Genomic DNA, 21531 nt, shown 5'->3' with positions numbered 1-21531 from the left:
GCAAAGCGAACCATTACAACAGCCTTAAACCATTCACTGACGCAGCAATTTTTTATTCAGAGGCTTTTCTTTTTTTTAAGTCAAATCCCTCGATTTAATCGCATCCATACTTTTATCCTCCCCTCAGAACCGGACTCCCCCAGCAACGTCCAGTTCACCGACGTGGGTCCCGACAGCACCCTGGTCATCTGGGAATCCCCCCGTGCCGTGGTGTCGGGCTATCGCCTCTTCCTGAGCGTCCAGGGCTCCAACCCCATCGAGAAGAGAATCCCCGGCGGGGTCACCCAATACGCCCTGAGGAATTTGCGGCCCGAAACCGATTACACCGCCGTCCTGCACTCGGAGCTGGACGGCGTACTCAGCGAGCCCACCACCACGTATTTCACCACAGGTCGGCGCCAGAAACCACATTTCTCCAGTTGAGCAAACTTGACGATCGGTCGCCATTTTTCTCTCCTGTTTTCCAGCACCCCAAATGGGAAACGCACCGGTTTTCAACACAGAAGTCACCGATACCGCCATCATCATTACTTGGACGCCGCTTCGCAGGTTTAGCTACAAGGTAGGACTTGATAACTTTAGTTTTGCCATTCTTCAATGGCTTCGTTATTATTATTATTTTAAAAATGGCACACTTTTCCATAATTCCGTCACGTAAATACTTCACCAGTCCATCTGGGAAATATCCCAGAAACCTGTTGTGAATAGTACAGCTAGCTAGTGAGAACATAGCATACGGAGTTAGCATTTAAAATTAGCAAAAAGTTGTGAATACAGCTAGCTAGTAGGATATAGCACACGGAGTTAGCATTTAAAATGAGCAAAACGTTTGTGAATACAGCTAGCTAGTGAGGACATAGCATATGGAGTTAGCATTTAAAATGAGCAAAAAGTTGTGAATACAGCTAGCTAGTGAGGACATAGCATTTAGAGTTAGCATTTACAATGAGCAAAAAGTTTAAATACAAGACTTGACTAATAAAAGAAAGGAATATATGATTACTGTGAATAATGCCAGTTCGGCTATAAATTGGTGAGAATATACTTTAAATATATATGACATTAGCTTCTGGTGTAGGGGTCGGGAAGCTTTTTGACAGAGAGAGACATAAACAATTTATTTTTTCTAATGTTATTTCTTGAGAGCCTTTCTTCAGTAAAAATACATGAAAATGTTTTTTTGGGGTCTCTGAATTATTTGACAACATTGTTATGCTATTGCTAACCAATCAGTATCAACGAGACTATGCATGCAGAAGAGTAATGAAAAACTAAATTATGATTAAAGCGGCGCTAGAGCTAGCGTCAACGCCACAGTGTCGACGTGACGCTCCTATTGGTGCGTTCGGGACTCGGCTCTCTCACCAGTCATTTCCATATTTTACCTCACAAGGTTTGCGAAGAGCCATATGCACCCGTGGAAAGAGCCACATGTGGCTCCCGAGCCATAGGTTCCCTAGCCCTGTCCTGGCGTTAGCCTAATGCTTAGCTAATGATACATTTTGAATTGATGTCCACTATAGCCTCACGTCTTCAGCAATGTGTGCTTTTCTCATTTCGGGACAAAATGTAATTTAAAAAATTAAAAATAATAAAACTCTAATCCTTCTTCCCAGCTGTCTGTTCTCCCCAGCCAACAAGGAGAGTCCCCGAAACACAAGACCTCGGACAACGGCCAGCTTCAAGTCAGCGGTCTGATTCCCGGAACTCCGTACACTTACAAAGTCCAACCCATCTTCAACGGACGCCCCCGCGGAAACCCCGTCACCCGCAACGTGGTCACCGGTGAGTGCACGTCACGTCGGGGTTCAATCATTTCCACAGCCTCAACCATCTCCTCGCCCCGTAGCTTTGTCTCCTCCCACTGACCTGAGAGTCCAGACCAACTCGGACACGGGAGATTTGGCCGTCCACTGGACCGCCTCCAAAACACCGGGTAAATATCGACCCCGCCGAGTCTAGACTTTGACCTTTTCCCGTAAATCTCCCGACGGGCGAATTGTGACGTCTCTTTTCCAACCGCCGCCTTTGCAGATATCACGGGCTACCGGGTGTCCAGCACCCCCAATGGCGGCCAGAAAGGAAACAGCTTGGAAGAGTTGGTGAGGGCCGATCAGACCTCATGCGTGCTGGAGAACCTCAACCTCGGGATGGAGTACAACATCAGCGTCTTCGCCGTCAAGGACCATTTGGAAAGTCTGCCCGTGTCCACCATCATCACCACAGGTAGGTGCTACGAGGAAAAGTTAACTTTGCGGAAATGTTATGGCCGCTACTATTAGCAAAATGGGTGTTTTGGGTCATTAAAACTGCCATAATTTACTTATTGGTATCGGCTAGTGCCGATAAAGTAGTCAAACTGTATTTTTAATTAATTAGACTTCATATACACAAATCTGCAACGTGATTATTAGTTTTCTCTGGTAATATCACAATGGATGACTTCATTCTCCTAATATTGTAATCACCGTATTTTCTCGCATATAGGCCGTATTTGTCGTTCAAAAAAATGATGACTGAATCCAGGGTACGGCTTATATGCGCATAAATTAATTAGACTTAATATGCATGAATCTGCAAGGTGGTTATTAGTTTTCTCTGGTAATATCACAATGGATGACTTCATTCTCCTAATATTGTAATCACCGTATTTTCTCGCATATAGGCCGTATTTGTCGGAAAAAAATTATGACTGAATCCAGGGTGAGGCTTATATGCGCAGAAATTAATTACAAATAAGACTTAATATGCAGGAATCTGCAAGGTGGTTATTAGTTTTCTCTGGTAATATCACAATGGATGACTACCAGAATATTCAGGGCCTTTAATCCAGTTCTTTTAATCCATTTATAATAAAAAAAATCTAAATATTATATCTAAAATGGTCCGGCCCACGTGAAATCAAGTTGACGTTAAAGCGGCCCGCGAACCAACCCGAGTCTGACACCCTTGCCTTAATAAAACGATTAAAATCCCAATTTTCCAAAAGTGGGAGGGCTCGTCTTCCAATTTGTTCACTCGCCCCTCCCATCGAAATGGATTCCAAATCACCCCTGAAATCTGCACTTTTTCAAAGCCACCTTCTATTTCATCATTTAATTATTAATGATTTCATTTCACGTGGCTGGCGTGTGGTCGAAGCGAGCTTTTTCCCCCCACGATAACCTGCATTCGCATTATTTTGCATGAAATTCCCGTGTGTGATCGCCATGTGATTGACGCATGGCCTTATCTGTTGATGTTCTGTCCAATTTGTCCAATGTTTCTGTCTCATAACGAAAGTCTTTGTGTTGTCCTTGTAATGTCGCTTGCGCTTGGCACCCCCGCACCCCCCCCCCACCCCGACCTAACCCCCCCCCCCCCCCTCGACAGACATACGCCCGCCAAGACACATTCATTTTGTCGACATTACTGACACCACGATTGGCCTGCGCTGGAACCCCCTGAACTATTCCACGCTAACGGCTTACCGGATAACGGTGGCCACGGCGGGCGAGAGCTTGCCCATTTTCCAAGACACGGTGGACGCGGCGGCCGGGTATTACACGCTGCGCGGTTTGGAGCCCGGCGTGGACTATGACATCGGTATCGTCACGGTTACGGAGGAGGGGGAAAGCCGGCCCACCACACATACCAAGCAAACGCAAGCGGGTGATTCTCAAATTTCACTTTATGGATGGGGAGGACGTTTTGATCATTCTTAAAAAGTCATCACAACTTTTCTTATATTGTCTACATTCATTCCAGAATTGGTGGTCACGTGTTTCTTGTATTTTTTTTTTTAAAGTTAGATTTTTTTTTTCTTCATATTTTAACAAGGGCGGACCGGTGGATGAGTGGTTCGCGCGTCGGCCTCGCAACTTTGGGTTCCCGGGTTCAAATCCAGGTTGCATGTTCTGCCCCCCCGGGCCTGCATGGGTTTTCTCCGGGTACTCGACTTTCCTTCCACATTCCAAAAACACGCATGCTAAGCTAATTGACGCTAAATTGCCCCGAGTGATGACTGATTGGTTGTTTGTCTTCTCGTGCCCTGCGATTGGCTGGTCAGGGTGTCCCCCGCCTGGTGCCCAAAGTCAGCTGGGATAGGCTCCGGCACCCCCCACCGCGACCCTAGTGAGGATAAAGCGGTTCAGAAAATGATTTAAAAAAAAAAAACAATTCCGATTGCAACGTCAAACTATCCGTTATCGTGAAAATGTACGTTTAAAGCAGGGGTGCTCAACTACCTTTTTTTTAAATACCCAATTTCGCTCGGCGCCCACTAGAGTGCGCAACAGCTGAGACGGCTTCCGTCTCATCAACACCAAAGGGTGCCGAATTGCAGCATATAATCGCGGCGCACGTTTGAAGTGTTCGCGATCAATGTATCGCTTAACGAGCAGCTGTCAACGCCCATTTATTTTAATTTTTTCAAGGCCGTTTCGTATTGGGAATAAAATTTATGGATGATTAGGGCAACAATTTTCACAAAAGTTAATCTTTGTGGGGTTTCTACGGGTTTGAATTAGAAATTTGAAGAGAATGTCCGCCAATTCTGGAATGAGTGGCCTATGAAACAAACTGTGGTACCTTGACTCACAAATAAATTTGTTCCCTGACCTCACTCATAATTCAAATTCCTCGTAACTGTTATTCGAAATTTTAGAAGGGAAAACTTACTTTACATCTTTGAGTGAAATCCTAACGGGAAGTTCATTCTGAATGACCTCACGAAAAATGAAACAACAAAAATATAAAATAAAGTGGGAAATTTCCAATTGCAATTTTGTGGCTGATCGCCAATTTCTACCAATTATATATATATATATATATTCCCTAATCTGAATCAACTTTAATATTCCAATTGCTCGTCTTGTTCTATTGTAAAATGTTGAACATTATTTGGGAAAAGACAGTTTTAACTACACATAGTCGTTCTCTAAAATCCTTGTAAAAGTTAAAAATCTTTCTTCCCAAACTACTAAATTAATCATTTTCTTTCCCAACAATTAAAACGCCGTAGTATTTTACTTAACAAAACCACAAGGTTGACGGAAACTGATTCATTTTCTGGCGGAGAGGACAACAAAACAATACCAGGTATTTTCGACTTTTAATTCTTCAACTATTTCAACGTGAGCCAAAAATGAGGTTTGACTAAACAGGTATATGTTATAACATTGAATATTCGGAACGTCAATACAAATGTCAAATTTTCTGACCTAAACGTAGCAAAAAGTTATTACAATCGTCAACCATATGTTAGTGTATGAAAACAAAAAGTGTACACAACCCAATGCTAGTGGGCTAATGCGGCTAAATTGCTCCAGACATGAAAAGCTGACTAGGTCAGTTCTAATTTTAGTGATTGACCAATCAGCAAAATGAGTTAATGTGACCCCACCCACCTGCGGTACCTTTTTAAATATAATAATAATTTTCATCTAATCTCGTCACAAATGCAACAAGGCAATTTGGTCAAAACAAGACTCAAACTTCAACAAAACGACCAAAAATCCCATCAAATCAGTTTGTTTTTTAACTAAAAATGCAGCAATCTATATTACTGCATCACAAAAAGCAGTTTTATGCTTCTTTCTAATTAAAATTCAAGTACCAGAGGCAATAAACATCTTAAAGCTAATGCTACAGGCTAACATTTGAGCACTCGCTCATAACCAAGATTTTGTCAAAACAGCTTAAAAAACAACACAAACTGGAAATTCTAAGCCATTACGGAACATCGGTCTGTATTTTCTCACTATGTTGTAAAGTTAGCTGCCGCCACTTAGCATTTTAGCGCCAGAAAAAGTCACTATCATGTGAAATTTCTGTCCCCCCAACTGAAAAAAACCCGTAAATTGCGTCTCTCCCGAGTCAGGGCACCACTGTTTGACCTTTCCCGGCGTTTGGAGCGCTTTACTCGCACGGGCTGACGGCGTTGTTCCCTCACCCTCAGTGATCCCGGCTCCCACCAACCTGCAATTTGGAGGCGTGGGTCCCGACCACATCCGGGCGACATGGACCGTCCCCAACGCCGCCACCCCGAGCGACATCTCCCGCTTCGTCATCCGCTACGCGCCGGCGACCGACGGCCGCGATTTCAAGGAGGTCAACGTGGGCGGAGCCTCCAACACCTTCTTGCTGGAAAGTAAGACCGCCACTCAAAGGCGCTTTAGGATAAAAATGTGGCTTTCTAAATGTGGGTTAACTAACCCTGGTCCTCCCTTTAGACTTGCTTCCTGACACCGAATACCGAATCAGCGTGGTCTATGTTTACGGAGAGCGAGAGAGCAATCCGGCCATCGGAACGCAAAAAACAAGTAAGTGACAGGCCGCTCATCGTCACAAGGGTCGCGAGGGGTGCTGGTGCCTCACTATGTCATACCTGTCAACCTCGACCAATTGCTCCCCTTATTAATGATTGCAATTACCCTTATTAAGCGTTAAAAAAAACGTACAAATGCATCGCGCAAATATTTACTCACATAGGGCGCACTTAAAAGTCTCAAATTTGTGGACGGTGTGCCCAATCAGTCGGCGCACTAAATTCAAAATTGTGTAGATCACAAGTGTCAAAGTGGCGGCCCGGGGGCCAAATCTGGCCCTCCGCATCATTTTTTCTGCGGCCCAAGAAAGTAAATCATGAGTGCCGACTTTCTGTTTTAGGATCAAATTCAAATGATTATATATGATGTACATTACATTTCATCATTTTCCTCTTTTTACAATCAATCATTGCAATATTTTCAATCCAATTTTTTTCTATTGTGTTTTTAGTTCAAAAAGCATTTTGTAAAATCTAAAAATAAATATATAAATATTTTCTCTTTTCCACTTTATCATTGAACATAATTTAAAAAAATATTTTGTTTCCATTTTAAAATAAAAAACATGATTTAAAGAAATTTTTCATTACTAAGAAAAAAAAGCTCAAATAAACATTGTTTAAGATCTATAAAAACAGACTATATAGGGCTTTTGATCCAGTTTTAACCCAATTTAAAAAAAAAGGGGGCACCCTGAATCGGTGGCCAGCCAATAGCAAGGCACAAGGAGACAACCGACCAATCTAAGGACAATTTAGTGTACAATTAGCCTAGCATGCATGTTTTTGCCATGTGGGAGGAAACTGGAGTACCCAGAGAAAACCCACGCTAGCCCAGGGAGAAGATGCAAACACCACACAGCTGGAATCGAACCCTCGGGAGAACATCAAACTCCCCAAGTGTCAAAACTGATCAATTTAGACCACCAGTGGTCTCCAACTCTGGTCCTCGAGGGCCCCCATCCAATCTGTTGTCCAGGTCTCCATCCAGGACCAGATTTGGAGACCCCTGGTCTAGAAGGACTCTCCGATTGTCATGTTCTGGATTTCAGTCTGTGAACGGGACAGTTTTGACAACATTTTTGGAAGAACCTCATTCCAGTGTGGCAATTTCTCCTCTAGGTCTGGACTCACCGAGCGCCCTGGACTTTTCCGACATCCAAACCAACGCCTTGACCGTCCAATGGGGGGCCCCCGCCTCAAAGATCACGGGCTACCGCATCCGCCACCAAAAGACCAGCGGCGGTCGCTCCAAGGACGAGAGACTCCCCCCGAGCAGGACCCGCTACACCTTGACCGGACTGACTCCGGAGACCGAGTACCTGGTGGAGGTCTACGCGGTCAAGGGCGGTCAGGAGAGTCCACCGGCCACGGGAACGCGATCCACGAGTAAGCGCCAAAACGAAAAAATCGCCGTCCGTCTTCCACGCGTGGAAACGTGACCCATTGTCTCCGCCTCTTTTGCAGTCTCCGACGCCCCCACGGACCTGGAAGTGGTGTCGTCCTCGCCCTCGAGCATCACCATTCGCTGGGACGCCCCTTCGGTTGCCGTCAACCAATACCGGATCACATACGGCGCCGCGGGTGGGCTTTGAATTTTGAGCAAAAAAAAACAGTTTTTTTGTTTTTTGTCTTTGATTGGCAGCGGGTTTTTCTTTTGGACTTCCAGGTGCGGCATCTCCCGAAGAGTTCACCATCCCGGGCACTCAGACGACAGCCACCATTACGGGTCTGCAGCCGGGTAGCGACTACACCATCACGGTTTACGCCGTGATCGAACGAGGCGATAACCCCGCCTCCAACACCCCGGTTTACATCACGCACAAGACCGGTGAGCGCCGTGAAAGCGGAGCGAGCGGCTTCTCTCCATTGGACGCTGAGAATTTTGCTCGTTTAGACATCGAGGCGCCCGCCACCATGGACGTGACCGACGTGAACGACAACGCCATCACGGTCCGCTGGTCGGCCGCTCGGGGGCCCATCACCGGATATAGAATCACGGGGGCCCCGAAAAACGGCCCTGGTCCCTCCTACTCCAAGGACGTTTCTCCCGGTAAGCAACCCGAGCATGTACTTGTGGGTTCTGGTTCGGTTTTGAAGGTCTTGGTCTCGCAGTGGATTTTCAAAAGTGTCGGTCCTGGTCTTTTTATCTGTACAGCGGTACCTCGAGATACGAGCTTAATGGGTTCCGGGACTGAGCTCGTATGTCGACTTACTCTTAACTCAAATCAAAGTTTCCCATAGAAATGAACTAAAAACTAATTAATTGGTTCTAACCCTCTGAAAAAACACCCAAAACAGGATATTGGATTGGAAAAACATTTTGATTTGTTCTAATTCGCCATCTATTAACAAAGGAACAAATAACTAGTGGTTTAATTGTACTCAAATGTTTTTGAATAGTACTAAAATTAGACGGATATTTCGCGCTCGTAACATAATAAACAAATTGAAATGAACTTGGATTACGATGCAGACACACTCAAAAATCTGTTTCATCTAATCTTACACTATACTTAATTCGAATTTTGTTTTAAATTTTAATACCTTTCTTCTCCCGGCTTGGCTCTATTGGCCCCGCCTCCACCCTGACTTTCAGATGCAACCAATCAAGGGTTGTTTGTTGTTGTATTCCCTTCCAAATATTCCCAAAATGATGCACACAAATGTCCTCACAATAGGATAATGCACGACCACTTGCCAACGACAAGTAGTATATACTCCTCTCGTATTAGCGATCGAGCTCCCCCATTCTGCACTGACTAACGGGAAAAAAAACACTGGAAAAATGCGTTCCAACTGGTCAAGAGGAAACCTTTCCACCAATCTGGTCACCTGTGATTGCAGTCAAATGCTTCTTGTTTCTGCCAAAACCTGATTGGAACAAAAACAAGGCTTTTGAAGACCGGCCCTAAATTCTTGATCCTGACTTAATTTCAGTTTTTCCTGATTAAGTCCTGGTCTCAGATCTCCAGTCTGGTCTTAGGCTCAACGCTATCAATCATGTCAAATTGAAAATGCACGAAAATGTGTGCCTTTTTGAGTAATTTCACCACTTTTTACGTACAAAAAGTCTCTGAATTCATTGATTCATTCATTGTTCCGCAGTTTTAATGGTTTCCCAAGTCCTGAATTGTAACATGTTTTAAAGACGCCTCATTGTTTCTCTTTCCAGCTCAAACGGAGATGACTCTCACGGGTCTGATGCCCACCACGGAGTACGTGGTGAGCGTCTCCGCCCTGGGCGCCGACGGCCAGCCCTCCTCTCCGGTGGTGGAGAACGCCATGACGGGTCCGCCACTCGACCGACTTGAAAGCGGTTTTGGTCAACGGACCCATCCCCTCTAAATCCTCTCGTCCCTTCTCCGGCAGCCATGGACCGTCCCAAAGACCTGACCTTTTCAGACATCGACGCCAACTCCATGCGCATCGCCTGGGACAGTCCCGAGGGCGCCGTGACGTCGTACCGCGTCCTCTACGCCAGCCCGGAAGACGGCGAGAGGGAGCTGCGTCCGGCACCCCGAGGCGATCAGGACAACGTGGCCATCAAGGGCCTTCGCGCCGGGACCGAGTACACCGTCAAAGTCATCGCCCTCAACGGACGCACGCCCAGCCCGCCGTTGGTGGGAACGCAGTCCACGGGTACGAAACCGGGTTGGTTCGGACGGCCGCGATTTGCCGGCTTCTATTTAACTTACGCGTCCCTCCCTGTCAGTTATCCCGTCTCCGAGCGATCTGGTCATCTCCGAGGTGTCGCCCACTTCCTTCGCCGCGTCGTGGCAGGCACCCGACGCGCGACTGTCGGGCTACCGCGTGGTGGTCAACCCCGAGAACGTCAACAGCCCCGCCAAGGAGCTCAACGTGGCCCCCGACACCACGCGTGTCCTCGTCCCTGGACTCATGGTAAAAACAAATTGCTTCTCTTCAACTACAGACATTATTCTCATAATATTATTAGTTTTCTCCGGTAATATCACAATTCTTTTATATCTATTATAATTACCGTATTTTCTCGCATATACGCCGTATTTGTCGCTAAAAAAATGATGACTGAATCCAGGGTACGGCTTATATGCGCACAAATTAGACGCAAGGCAATGTGGCCGATACGGTCGTTTATTTCATATTAGAGAAAAGACAAACAGATAAAATGCTAAACAAAATTAATTTTGACGTCTAGGAATGAAATGCAAGAAAAAAAATGAACCCAAAATTAATACAGACGCTCCCCTACTTACGAACATTCAACTTACGAACAACGGTACATACGAACATGTCTGCAAATTGCGTTTAAGTCCAAAAATGTTGGCAAGTCCAATTTTGTATTTCGCGTCTTTTTCGGAGTAGTACTTCTTTCCGCCGCTAATACCGACGCCTGGCGCTGTGAGAGCTCAGCTCACCCAGCATCTACCTTCTTCGTTGCAATGCGGAAGTGCGTGAATGTATCTCCAGTGTGCAAAGAACCTTTTTCATTTGTATCATTAAATATCTCATGCATCCAATATTGAATATGGTTGGTAAAAAGCTAAAGGCTTCTATTGAGGGAGTTGTAAGGAAGAGGCAAGCCATTTCATTTGAAACGAGTGGCAATAATAACGAAGCTTGATGCGCGTGATAAAATGGTGAGCGTTTAGGTCGCTTCTTTTGGCCAGTTTCTAATACATAAATCTCTCTCTCTCTCTCTCTACAGTACTGTACATATTCTCTCCATTTTATTAAATGTTTTTTTTCAGTATAAACCAATGCGTGTTACTTATACAAGCCTTAAACATACAAATGCACTTATAGAAACCTTCAATATACTTATATCGGCCTTAAACATAAATTATAATACAAAATATAGCACTGAATCAACTTACAAACAAATTCAACTTATGAACAATCGCTCGGAACCAATTGCGTTCGTAAGTAGGGGAGCGTCTGTACATAAAATATACAGTATCTTAGAAATCCCACGTGCAATGATTTTCCCTTCAAAGTACCGTATTTTCACGACTATACGGCGCAACGTATTTTTAGCCGCAGTGTCAGTAACGAGTGCTATTTCTGTATTTTACACACACAAAGAACGCGCCGTTTTTATAGACGCAGCCAGGCATGGCAAAAAATACACCAGCTTAAACATACGGACACACGCTAAAAACACGTTTTTAAAAAGGCCACAGAAGCAAAACTGAGTTGGGTTGTACTTTATTTAGCCATCTTACAATGTACTCACGTCATCATCACCCACAAATCCATCAAAGTCCTCATTTTCTTTGTCCGAATTGAACAATTGTCCAAATGAGTCATCGAAAAAACGCTAAGTTTTATACGTTCGTCCAGGCGGCCACAATACATTCGCCACTAGTAGCTAGCTAGTAGCTAGTGTAACTAGTGTAACTTTTCCAACACTGCTTTCCATGCTTCGTAAAGCTGTGTTGATGTCGATGTCCAGGCCACAATCCATTGGGTGTATCGACAAAAAAACTATATATCCCAGCAGTCACTGCGCAGTACTTTTTCTACGGGAAAAATAGTAGAGTCGGGGCTGCTTGCTGTAGTTGTGAGAGCTGTAGAGGATGGTGTACCCTATCCACTGATTGATTTGATTTTATCGTGATAATAATTTTAGTATTGGTCCATATATAAGGCGCACTGGATTATAAGGCGCCCTGTCTATTTTGGCCGAAATTTAAGACTTATGTGCGCCTTATAGTCGTGAAAATATGGTAACACGTTTGTACTCCCCATTAAAACCATGAATATGGACCTCAAAATTGTGAATCAGAGCGTGGCTTATACGTGAGAAATTATCAAATTCAACCATTTTAGGGCCATTTTCTGGGTGTGGCTTATATGCAGAAGCGTCTAATATGCGAGAAAATACGGTAGTCGTTTTGTTGTCTATTTTTACATTCCGTGGACCAAAGGTTTTTCTTGGTCTTATAGACTGAGACTTTTTGTGAAGTATCAACGCAAAACTCCTATTGGCATAATTAGATTAATTAATTAAAAAACATCCAATAGCCGTTTTTAGCAACCTTAAAAGATTTTCTACTCCGGCAACACCCGCATATTGACAGGTTTTCCCCTCGTACCCCAACAGGTGGCCACCAGATACCTGATCCACGTCTACGCACTTAAGAACTCAGTCACCAGCAGACCACTGGAGGGCGATGTCACCACCCTGGAAGGTCTCAGAGGGCTTTTGTTGGGGTAAACGCCAGTAAGATGAATTCCAAAATGACCCCGCCCCCTCCTTCCGCCCCACAGACGTCAGTCCACCTCGCCGCGTGCGCATCATGGACGTGAAGGACGACTCCTTCACCCTCAACTGGCGAGCCAAGGTGGAAACCATAAGCGGGTTCCTCATCGAAGCCACGCCCCAAGGCGCCTCCCGTCCCGCCGTCACCGAGACCACCCCGGCAGATGTTTACAGTTTCACCGTCACGGGTACGCCGGGGAAACCAATTCCTTGTCCCAAACAAATTTGCCGTCATCTGACCCGGCCGGCGTTGGTGTTTTTACGAAGGTCTGAAACCCGGTACCACCTACTTGGTCCACGTGTACACCTTGAACGGCAACACCAGGAGCACCCCCGTTTCGCTGACCGTTCAAACAGGTAGAATTTCTTTGTTTTTGTTTGGGTAACTGCACGATCTCACCCGGGCTGCAAAATCCAAAGCCTTACGCGGCATTTTTTCGGCAGCGAAAGCGGCGGTCCAATCCCCCAGCAACCTCCAGGTGACCTCCGTCACCCCCACCTACATCTCCTTCACCTGGCAACCCCCGGCGACGCCCATCACGGGCTACCACGTCACCTACGCCGAGCCCAGGGCCAATCCCGAGGAGCTGGAGCCTCAGCCCCACGCCGGACAGAACTACGCCACCGTTTCGGGTAGGGAGGAGTTTTGTTCCGCCCAATGGGAACGGTCGCCCGTGACCGTATATGCCGCAAAAAAAACCCTAAAAATATCTGTCTTACTGTGTGCGATCAGGTCTCAAACCAGCAACCGAGTACATCATCAAGATTGTTGCCATTCAGAACGGACAGAGAAGCACGCCCCTGGTGGCCAGAATCAGAACTCGTGAGTATTTGATTTTAGGGACGTCACGGTACACCCCAAAAAAATAAACGCTTAGCGTATTGTCTGGCATATTAGCCGCCTCCGCGTATAAGCCGCATTCTTAAACTTGACTAAAAATTGTTGAATTTTACAATTACCCTCGTATAAGCCGCCCCCGCATATAAGCCGCATTCTTAAAATTGGTTAAAAATGGTTGCATTTTACAATTTCCCTCGTATAAGCCGCCCCCTGATTCTCAATTTTCAAAAAATTTAAGATAAATCATCGCACGTGCTATTTATGAATCGAAAGGATTGTCTGCTGGATTGCACATTATTTGGGTGAATATCATAAGCAAGTTAAATTAAAAAAGGAAGTCAGGTGAGCAGTACAAGCAGAAAGTGTGTCTGTAGTGGTCTAATTTGTCGAGTTTTATGCAAGATACGGTGTTCTTTCCTTAATTTTATTCATAGTCATCAACATAAATTTTGTTAAGCGATTTATTTGTTTATCTTTTCTCCATTTTGAAATAAATGACCCTATCGGCCGCATTGACTTGCGTTATGAAATTTTGGGTATGCTAAGTCTAATTTATGCGCATATAAGCCATTTCAGTCTTTTTTTGCGACAAACGCGGCCTATATGCGAGAAAATTCAGTAATCATTTTCATGTAAACTATGGGTAAATCCATAAAAGTGGCCCTTATTGTCAAATTCCCCAAAAATGACACTCCTAAATTCCAAAATAAAAAAAATTAAAATATTTTGTTGCTAGGCAGATTAACGTATGGAGGTGATTAACCGACCATTCCACCCACAAGTGTAGCTCCTCCCCTTAACGTCGTCACCTGTGCTTTCTAGAAACGGACTCTTTGCTCCCCGTGCCGCTCCCCCACTACCCCGGCGGAGGCGTCAGCGGGCGGCCGGACGTGCCCGACCCCGACTTGGACAACCGAGTGCAGCTGGTGGGAAACAACGGGCAGGACGGACTGGGCGGACACGGCCAGCGCGTGGAGTACACCGAGTTCAACAACAACAATAAGAACAAGATCAGCGGGGCCGCCACGCCGCCGTCACCCCACGGGGGCTTCCAGGAGCCCCTGGTCTTCGTTCCCAGACCGGACGCGGCCGGTCGGCGCAAGCCCTACGTCAAGCTGAACGTGCCCTTCGGCGCCGTGTTCGCCAACGAGACCAACCTTCCCCTGGAGGCTCAAACCAAGACCGCCCTTTCTTGGAAGCCGCAGGCTCAGAGCAGCGCCTACTTGGTCACCTGCAATCCCGTCACGCAATTGGACGAGCAGATGTTCCAGGTAAGAGGAGATCTGGACTTTACCACACTAGTTTAAAAAAAGTACCGCTTTTGTCCACAAGTGTCGCCAAAATCACAAAAGGCTAAAACTTGCTATTGCTTTCGTATTGAAACATCTACAAAACTATATACCGTATTTTAACGACTAGCGGCGCATCGTATTTTTAGCCGCAGTGTCAGTAACGAGTGCTATTTCTGTATTTTACACACAAAGGACGCACCGTTTTTATAGACGCAGCCAGGCATGGCAAAACATGCACCAGCTTAAACATATGGACACACGCTAAAAACACGTTTTTAAAAAGGCAACGGAAGCAAAACTGAGTTGGGTTGTACTTTATTTAGCCATTTTACAACGTAATTTTTCAAACTGCTTAACCTTACAAGGGTTGCGAGGGGTGCCGCAGCCTATCCCAGCTATCTACGGGCAACAGGCAGGGGGACATCCCGAATGGATGGACAGCCAATCGCAAGACACGTTGAGACAAACAGCCAATCACTCATAGATAGGAACTAGTTAGCGTACAATTAATGTAGCATGCTTGTTTTGGGGGTGTGGGGGAAACCGGAGTACCCGGAGAAAATCTACACAACATGCAAACTCCACGCAGGATGTTCGGATCTGGGAATGAACCCTCAATTTCAATCAGAACCCGACGTGGGTTTGAACCCCCGGGCCCAGAAATGTGAGACCGTCGTGCTAACCACTAGCCCGCCCACTTTTACCCTTGTTTTTCTTGTTTAGTCACCCAATTTTTTTGCTTAAGTGTAATGTGAAAAGAGCAAAAAGGCGCTATATACTAGCTAAACACAACTATGGTACACTATAGCAAACAAGACGCCATTGTGGGCGGAGTTAAGGGTTCCTCGTACCAACTCATTTGACGTCTTCTCGTACGTTTCGTCATCGCAGGTGCGGCTCCCGGGCGCCAGCAACACCGCCACCCTGATAGGCCTGACCGCGGGGGCCGACTACAACGTGATCGTGGAGGCCCTGAAGGGGGCGCTCAAGCACAAGGTGCTGGAAGAGCTGGTCACGGCCGGAAACACGGGTGAGTCCCCGGCCGGCGCCGACCCCGGAGCCCACGGAGCGCCCCCCCGTAACCTCATACCCGCCGAACGCCATCAGTCCAAGAGCTCCCTGCGACCGACGACGCTTGCTACGACACGTTCACGTCCACGACCCACGACGTGGGCGCTCAGTGGGAACGCATGTCCGAGACGGGCTTCAAGCTGTGGTGCACGTGTTTGGGTCTCGGAAGGGGACATTTTAGATGCGACTCGTCCAGTGAGTGCCCGACTTCACCTGGCAACACGACGCCAACGTCATGACGCCGACGTCATGACGCCGACGTCATGACGCCGACGTCATGACGCCATGACGCCAACGTCATGACGCCAACGTCATGACGCCAACGCCATGACGCCAACGCCATGACGCCAACGCCATGACGCCGACGTCATGGCGTCATTATTAACCGTCATGACGGTGACGTCATGACGCCAACATCACAAGCTTCTCCTTTTTTTTTTAGAATGGTGTCACGACAGTGGCAAAAACTACCGCGTGGGAGAAAAGTGGGACCGGCAGGCGGAGAACGGTCACCTGATGAGCTGCACGTGCTTGGGCAACGGCAAAGGAGAGTTCAAGTGCGAACCACGTAAGGCAACGTTCCTTTTTGAGGTGGAGAAGAACGCCGGAAGTCCGTCCTGATGCCGCCATCTATCTTTTTTTGGGGGGGGCAGATGAAACTGTGTGCTACGACGAAGGGAAAACGTTCCACGTGGGCAACCAGTGGCAGAAAGATTACTTGGGCGCCATCTGCACTTGTACTTGCTACGGCGGACAGCAGGTAGGTGGTCATCTTTAACCGTGCCAAGTGCATCCGTTTTTTCTTTAAAAAAATTACCATCTATGGTAAACATTTTTTGCTTAAAAAATGACCATGTATAGTAAGGCATTTTTCATTAAAAATGACATAATATGGTAAGGCATTTTTCTTTTAAAAAATGACCGTATATAGTAAGGCTTTTTTTCATTAAAAATGACATAATATGGTAAGGCATTTTTCTTTAAAAAAAATGACCATGTCTATTAAGACTTTTTTTCTTAAAAAACAAACATAGAAGAGTAAGGCTTTCTTCTTTAAAAAACGACATAGTATAGTAAGGCTTTTTAAATAAATAAAAACATAGTATAGTAAGGCTTTTTTATTTAAAAAAAACGACATAGTATAGTAAGGCTTTTTTCTTTAAAAAATCGACCATGTATAGTAAGGCTTTTTTCTTTAAAAAATCGACCATGTATAGTAAGGCTTTTTTTCGTTAAAAAAGCCTTACTATACTGTCGTTTTTTTGCGAAAAAAAAGCCTTAAGAAAAAAAAAGACCATGTATAGTAAGGCTTTTTTTCATAAAAAAAGCCTTACTATACTATGTCGTTTTTTGCAAAAAAAAAAGCCTTACTATAGTAAGAAAAAAACGACATAGTATAGTAAGGCTTTTTTTTCCGCAAAAAATGACAGTATAGTAAGGCTTTTTTTTCGTAAAAAAACGACATAGTATAGTAAGGCTTTTTTGTAAAAAAAAGCCTTACTATACTATGTCGTTTTTTGCAAAAAAAGCCTTACTATAGTAAGAAAAAAACGACATAGTATAGTAAGGCTTATTTTCTTTAAAAAACCACATAGTATAGTAAGGCTTTTTTTCTTTTAAAAAAACGACATAGTATAGTAAGGCTTTTTTCTTTAAAAAACGACATACTATACTATAGTATGTCGTTTTTTAAAGAAAAAAGCCTTACTATACATGGTCGATTTTTTAAAGAAAAAAGCCTTACAATACTATGTCAGGTTTTTTTCTATAAAAAGCCTTACTATGTCGTTTTTTTTCAATAAAAAAACCTTACTATACTATGTTTTTATTTATTTAAAAAGCCTTACTATAGTAACTATAGTAAGGCTTTTTAAATAAATAAAAACAGTATAGTAAGGTTTTTTTATTGAAAAAAACGACATAGTAAGGCGTTTTATAGAAAAAAACCTGACATGGTATTGTAAGGCTTTTTTCTTTAAAAAAATCGACCATGTATAGTAAGGCTTTTTTTCGTTAAAAAAGCCTTACTATACTGTCGTTTTTTTGCGAAAAAAAACCCTTAAGAAAAAAAATGACCATGTATAGTAAGGCTTTTTTTCATAAAAAAAGCCTTACTATACTATGTCGTTTTTTTGCAAAAAAAAAAGCCTTACTATAGTAAGAAAAAAACGACATAGTATAGTAAGGCTTTTTTCGTAAAAAAACGACATAGTATAGTAAGTCTTTTTTCGTAAAAAAACGACATAGTATAGTAAGGCTTTTTTCGTAAAAAAACAACATAGTATAGTAAGGGTTTTTTCTTTAAAAAATCGACATAGTATAGTAAGGCTAAGAAAGTCGGAGAATAAATCTGACTTCTGATTCCTCTCCTAGTTATTGCTGTGGTCCACTGGCAAAAATATTGGTTCAGAACTTGAGGTGGGAATCAGGAGTGAGTTCAATTCCACTCTTTGCAATTCACAAATTGTTTATTGAGGTAATGAAAAGGATAAATATAACTTCCAATCACTTCATTTCAGAAGTCACTGTGGTCCAGTGGCAAAGATAATGGGTCAGAACTTCAGGTGGACTCAAGTTCAAATCAGGAGTGAGTTCAATTCCACTCTTTGCAATTCTCAAATTGTTTATTGAGGTAATGAAAAGGATAGATATAACTTCCAATCACATCATTTCAGAAGTCACTGTGGTCCAATGGCAAAGACAATGGGTCAGAACTTCAGGTGGACTCAAGTTCAAATCAGGAATGAGTTCAATTCCACTCTTTGCAATACTCAAATTGTTTATTTAGGAAATGAAAAGGATAAATATAACTTCCAATCATGTATAGGCGGGCCGCCTCGTGGTGTAGTGGGTAAGTCACCTGCCTGCGACGTGGGTGTCGAGGGTTCACGTCCCGGTGTCGCCAGTCAACGACTGTATGGTGTCGGCAGTCGGCCGAAGGCCGACTGTCGAACACCACCAGGAACCCCCCCTCCCAACTGTCTTCCGGTCAGCCGAAGGCTGACCGGAAATATTGTTTTGCTGAAAAAAATGACTAAGTCTTTATTTGAATGAAAAAAGGATTACCCATTTACTGAACTACTAGTGTAGTGATTAGTCAAACGAGAGCGGGATTCGAACCCCATCTCCCACATGGCGGTCAAATCCACTAACTTGAGGTCTGTCTGACCCATTGTCTTTGCCACTGGACCACAGTGACTTCTGAAATGACATGATTGGAAGTTATATTTATCCTTTTCATCACCTCAATAAACAATTTGAGATTTGCAAAGAGTGGACTTGAACTCACTCCAGATTTGAACTTGTGTCCAACTTCAATTTCAACCCATTGTTCTTGCCACTGGACCACAGTGTCTTCTGAAATGATGTGATTGGAAGTTATATTTATCCTTTTAATTACCTCAATAAACAATTTGAGAATTGCAAAGAGTGGAATCAAACTCACTTCTGATTTGAACTTGAGTCCACCTGAAGTTCTGACCCATTGTCTTTGCCACTGCACCACAGTAAAGTTGGAAGTTATATTTATCCTTTTCATTACCTCAATAAACAATTTGAGAATTGCAACGAGTGGAATTGAACTCACTCCTGATTCCCACCTCATGTTCTGACCCAATGATTTTGCTAGTGGACCACAGCAACAACTAGAAGGTGAACAATCAGAAGTCAGATTTATTCTCCGACTCTCTTAGCCTTACTTGCTGTCATTTTTTAAAGAAAAAAAGCCTTACTATACTATGTCGTTTTTTAGGGAAAAAAAAGCCTTACTATACTGTGTCGTTTTTTAAAGGAAAAAAGCCATACTATACTATGTCGTTTTTTAGGGGGGAAAGCCATACTATACTATGTCGTTTTTTAGGGAAAAAGCCTTCCTCGACTATGTCGTTTTTCAAGAAAAAAAGCCATGCTATACTATGTCGTTTTTTAGGGGGGAAAAGCCATACTATACTATGTCGTTTTTTAAGAAAAAAAGCCTTACTATACTATGTCGTTTTTTAAGAAAAAAAGCCATACTATACTATGTCGTTTTTTAAAGGAAAAAAGCCATACTATACTATGTCGTTTTTTAGGGGGGAAAGCCATACTATACTATGTTGTTTTTTAGGGAAAAAGCCTTCCTCTACTATGTCGTTTTTCAAGAAAAAAAGCCATGCTATTCTATGTCGTTTTTTTAGGGGAAAAAACCATACTATACTATGTCGTTTTTTTAGGAAAAAAAGCCTTACTATACTATGTCGTTTTTTAAGAAAAAAAGCCTTACTATACATGGTCTTTTTTAAACAAAAAAGCCTTACTATACATGGTCATTTTTTAAGAAAAAAGCCTTACTATACATGGTCTTTTTTGTAAATAAAAAGCCTTACTATACTATGTCGTTTTTAAAGACAAAAAAGCCTTACTATACTGTGTCGTTTTTAAAGAAAATAAGCCTTACTATACTATGTCGTCTTTAAAGAAAAAAGCCTATAATATGTTGTTTTTTAAGAAAAAAGCCTTACTATACTATGTCGTTTTTTGCAAAAAAAGCCTTACTATAGTAAGAAAAAAACGACATAGTATAGTAAGGCTTATTTTGTTTAAAAAAAATGACAGTATAGTAAGGCTTTTTTTTCGCAAAAAATGACATAGTATAGTAAGGCTTTTTTTCCGTAAAAAAACGACATAGTATAGTAAGGCTTTTTTCTTTAAAAAACGACATAGTATAGTAAGGCTTTTTTTCTTTAAAAAACAACATAGTATAGTAAGGCTTTTTTTCTTTTAAAAAAGCGACATAGTATAGTAAGGCTTTTTTTCGCAAAAAATGACATAGTACAGTAAGGCTTTTTTTTCTCAAAGAAATAACCATGTATAGTATGGCTTTTTTTCATCAAAAAAGCCATACTATACTTGGTCATTTTTATTTTAAAAAAAGCCTTACTATATATACTTTTTTTTACAACCAATGACCCTACATAAACAACAGAAAACTTTTCTCAGCACACAAAATTCTGCTAAACAGATTAAAAGAACATACTTTTTCTTCTTCTTCAGGGCTGGCGATGTGAGAACTGCCGCCGACCAGGCTCGGCCTCGGCCTCGGCCCCGGACGCCGTTATGGTGCAGCCTGCTCGATACGGAGACAACACGCTCCGCAAACCCGTAAGCATGGCGTCACTGCAAAGTTGGGCCACGCGAACGACCGCCTCAACGTACCTTTGTCTCCTCTCCCGGCAGAACATCCACTGCCCCATCGAGTGTCTGAGACCCGGCCTCCTGGCGGACGCCCTGACGGTGGTCGATCCTCGGGAGTGAGGACCCCCGACCCGATCAAGCCGCTTCGCTCCCTCGCCGTCCCATTACTGCACTGCCTAAACCTCCCCGAGATGTCGCGGCGTCCCACCCAAGATGTTCAACTGCACTTCTAAGCCTGATCGACTCGATGCACCCTTTTTCTTTGGCTTTTTTGGGGGGTTCTAAGACCAAGCCATTCTTCTATTTTACTATTACAACGCTTGAAGCGCACTCGCTTGAGCGGGCTTCTTTTATTCGAGTTGTTGCGTTACTGCTGTTTCTTGTACTAATTTATCCTTTTCACTTCTGCGTGCAAGTACGAGTGGAATTGAATAACTGTGTTTTTGTATGTGCCAAATTTGTTTCTACTTGACACCAAATCTTTTCATGTAATAAAGTCGGAAAGAGCCCGAATGGCTTCCTTTTTTTTTTAAACGCTTAGTTTAATCACGCATCTGTTGAAAACTAAAAAAAGTTTACCGTATGTTCACGACTATATGGC

The 21531-nt window shown here is 43.7% G+C and overlaps 1 protein-coding gene across 4 annotated transcripts in view; it reads left to right on the top strand.

The window, feature by feature from the left end:
* fn1b (fibronectin 1b) overlaps positions 1–21443 on the top strand; it is a 36440-nt gene extending 14997 nt beyond the window's left edge. For 2 of the 4 annotated variants that reach the window (XM_077625061.1, XM_077625071.1), the window contains 27 exons: positions 128–391; positions 468–562; positions 1617–1785; positions 1850–1936; positions 2035–2226; positions 3373–3651; positions 5939–6130; positions 6213–6302; positions 7430–7696; positions 7775–7891; positions 7977–8138; positions 8205–8360; positions 9483–9599; positions 9680–9949; positions 10023–10210; positions 12396–12483; positions 12563–12742; positions 12822–12911; positions 12999–13187; positions 13288–13377; positions 14218–14666; positions 15579–15717; positions 15795–15953; positions 16201–16326; positions 16412–16518; positions 20790–20897; positions 20973–21443. In XM_077625061.1, the coding sequence (XP_077481187.1) occupies positions 128–391; positions 468–562; positions 1617–1785; positions 1850–1936; positions 2035–2226; positions 3373–3651; positions 5939–6130; positions 6213–6302; positions 7430–7696; positions 7775–7891; positions 7977–8138; positions 8205–8360; positions 9483–9599; positions 9680–9949; positions 10023–10210; positions 12396–12483; positions 12563–12742; positions 12822–12911; positions 12999–13187; positions 13288–13377; positions 14218–14666; positions 15579–15717; positions 15795–15953; positions 16201–16326; positions 16412–16518; positions 20790–20897; positions 20973–21050 (4448 nt within the window). In that variant the 3' untranslated portion in view covers positions 21051–21443. The remainder of the gene's footprint in view (positions 1–127; positions 392–467; positions 563–1616; positions 1786–1849; positions 1937–2034; positions 2227–3372; positions 3652–5938; positions 6131–6212; positions 6303–7429; positions 7697–7774; positions 7892–7976; positions 8139–8204; positions 8361–9482; positions 9600–9679; positions 9950–10022; positions 10211–12395; positions 12484–12562; positions 12743–12821; positions 12912–12998; positions 13188–13287; positions 13378–14217; positions 14667–15578; positions 15718–15794; positions 15954–16200; positions 16327–16411; positions 16519–20789; positions 20898–20972) is intronic. The other 2 variants (XM_077625081.1, XM_077625088.1) reach the window with 1 other exon arrangement.
* The last annotated feature ends 88 nt before the right edge of the window (positions 21444–21531 follow it).

Source organism: Stigmatopora argus, chromosome 2 (genome assembly GCF_051989625.1).
Source record: "Stigmatopora argus isolate UIUO_Sarg chromosome 2, RoL_Sarg_1.0, whole genome shotgun sequence".
Classification (NCBI taxonomy): Eukaryota; Metazoa; Chordata; class Actinopteri; order Syngnathiformes; family Syngnathidae; genus Stigmatopora; species Stigmatopora argus.
The sequence above is the reverse complement of the archived record's forward strand: the minus strand, read 5'-3'. Positions and strand labels throughout refer to the sequence as shown.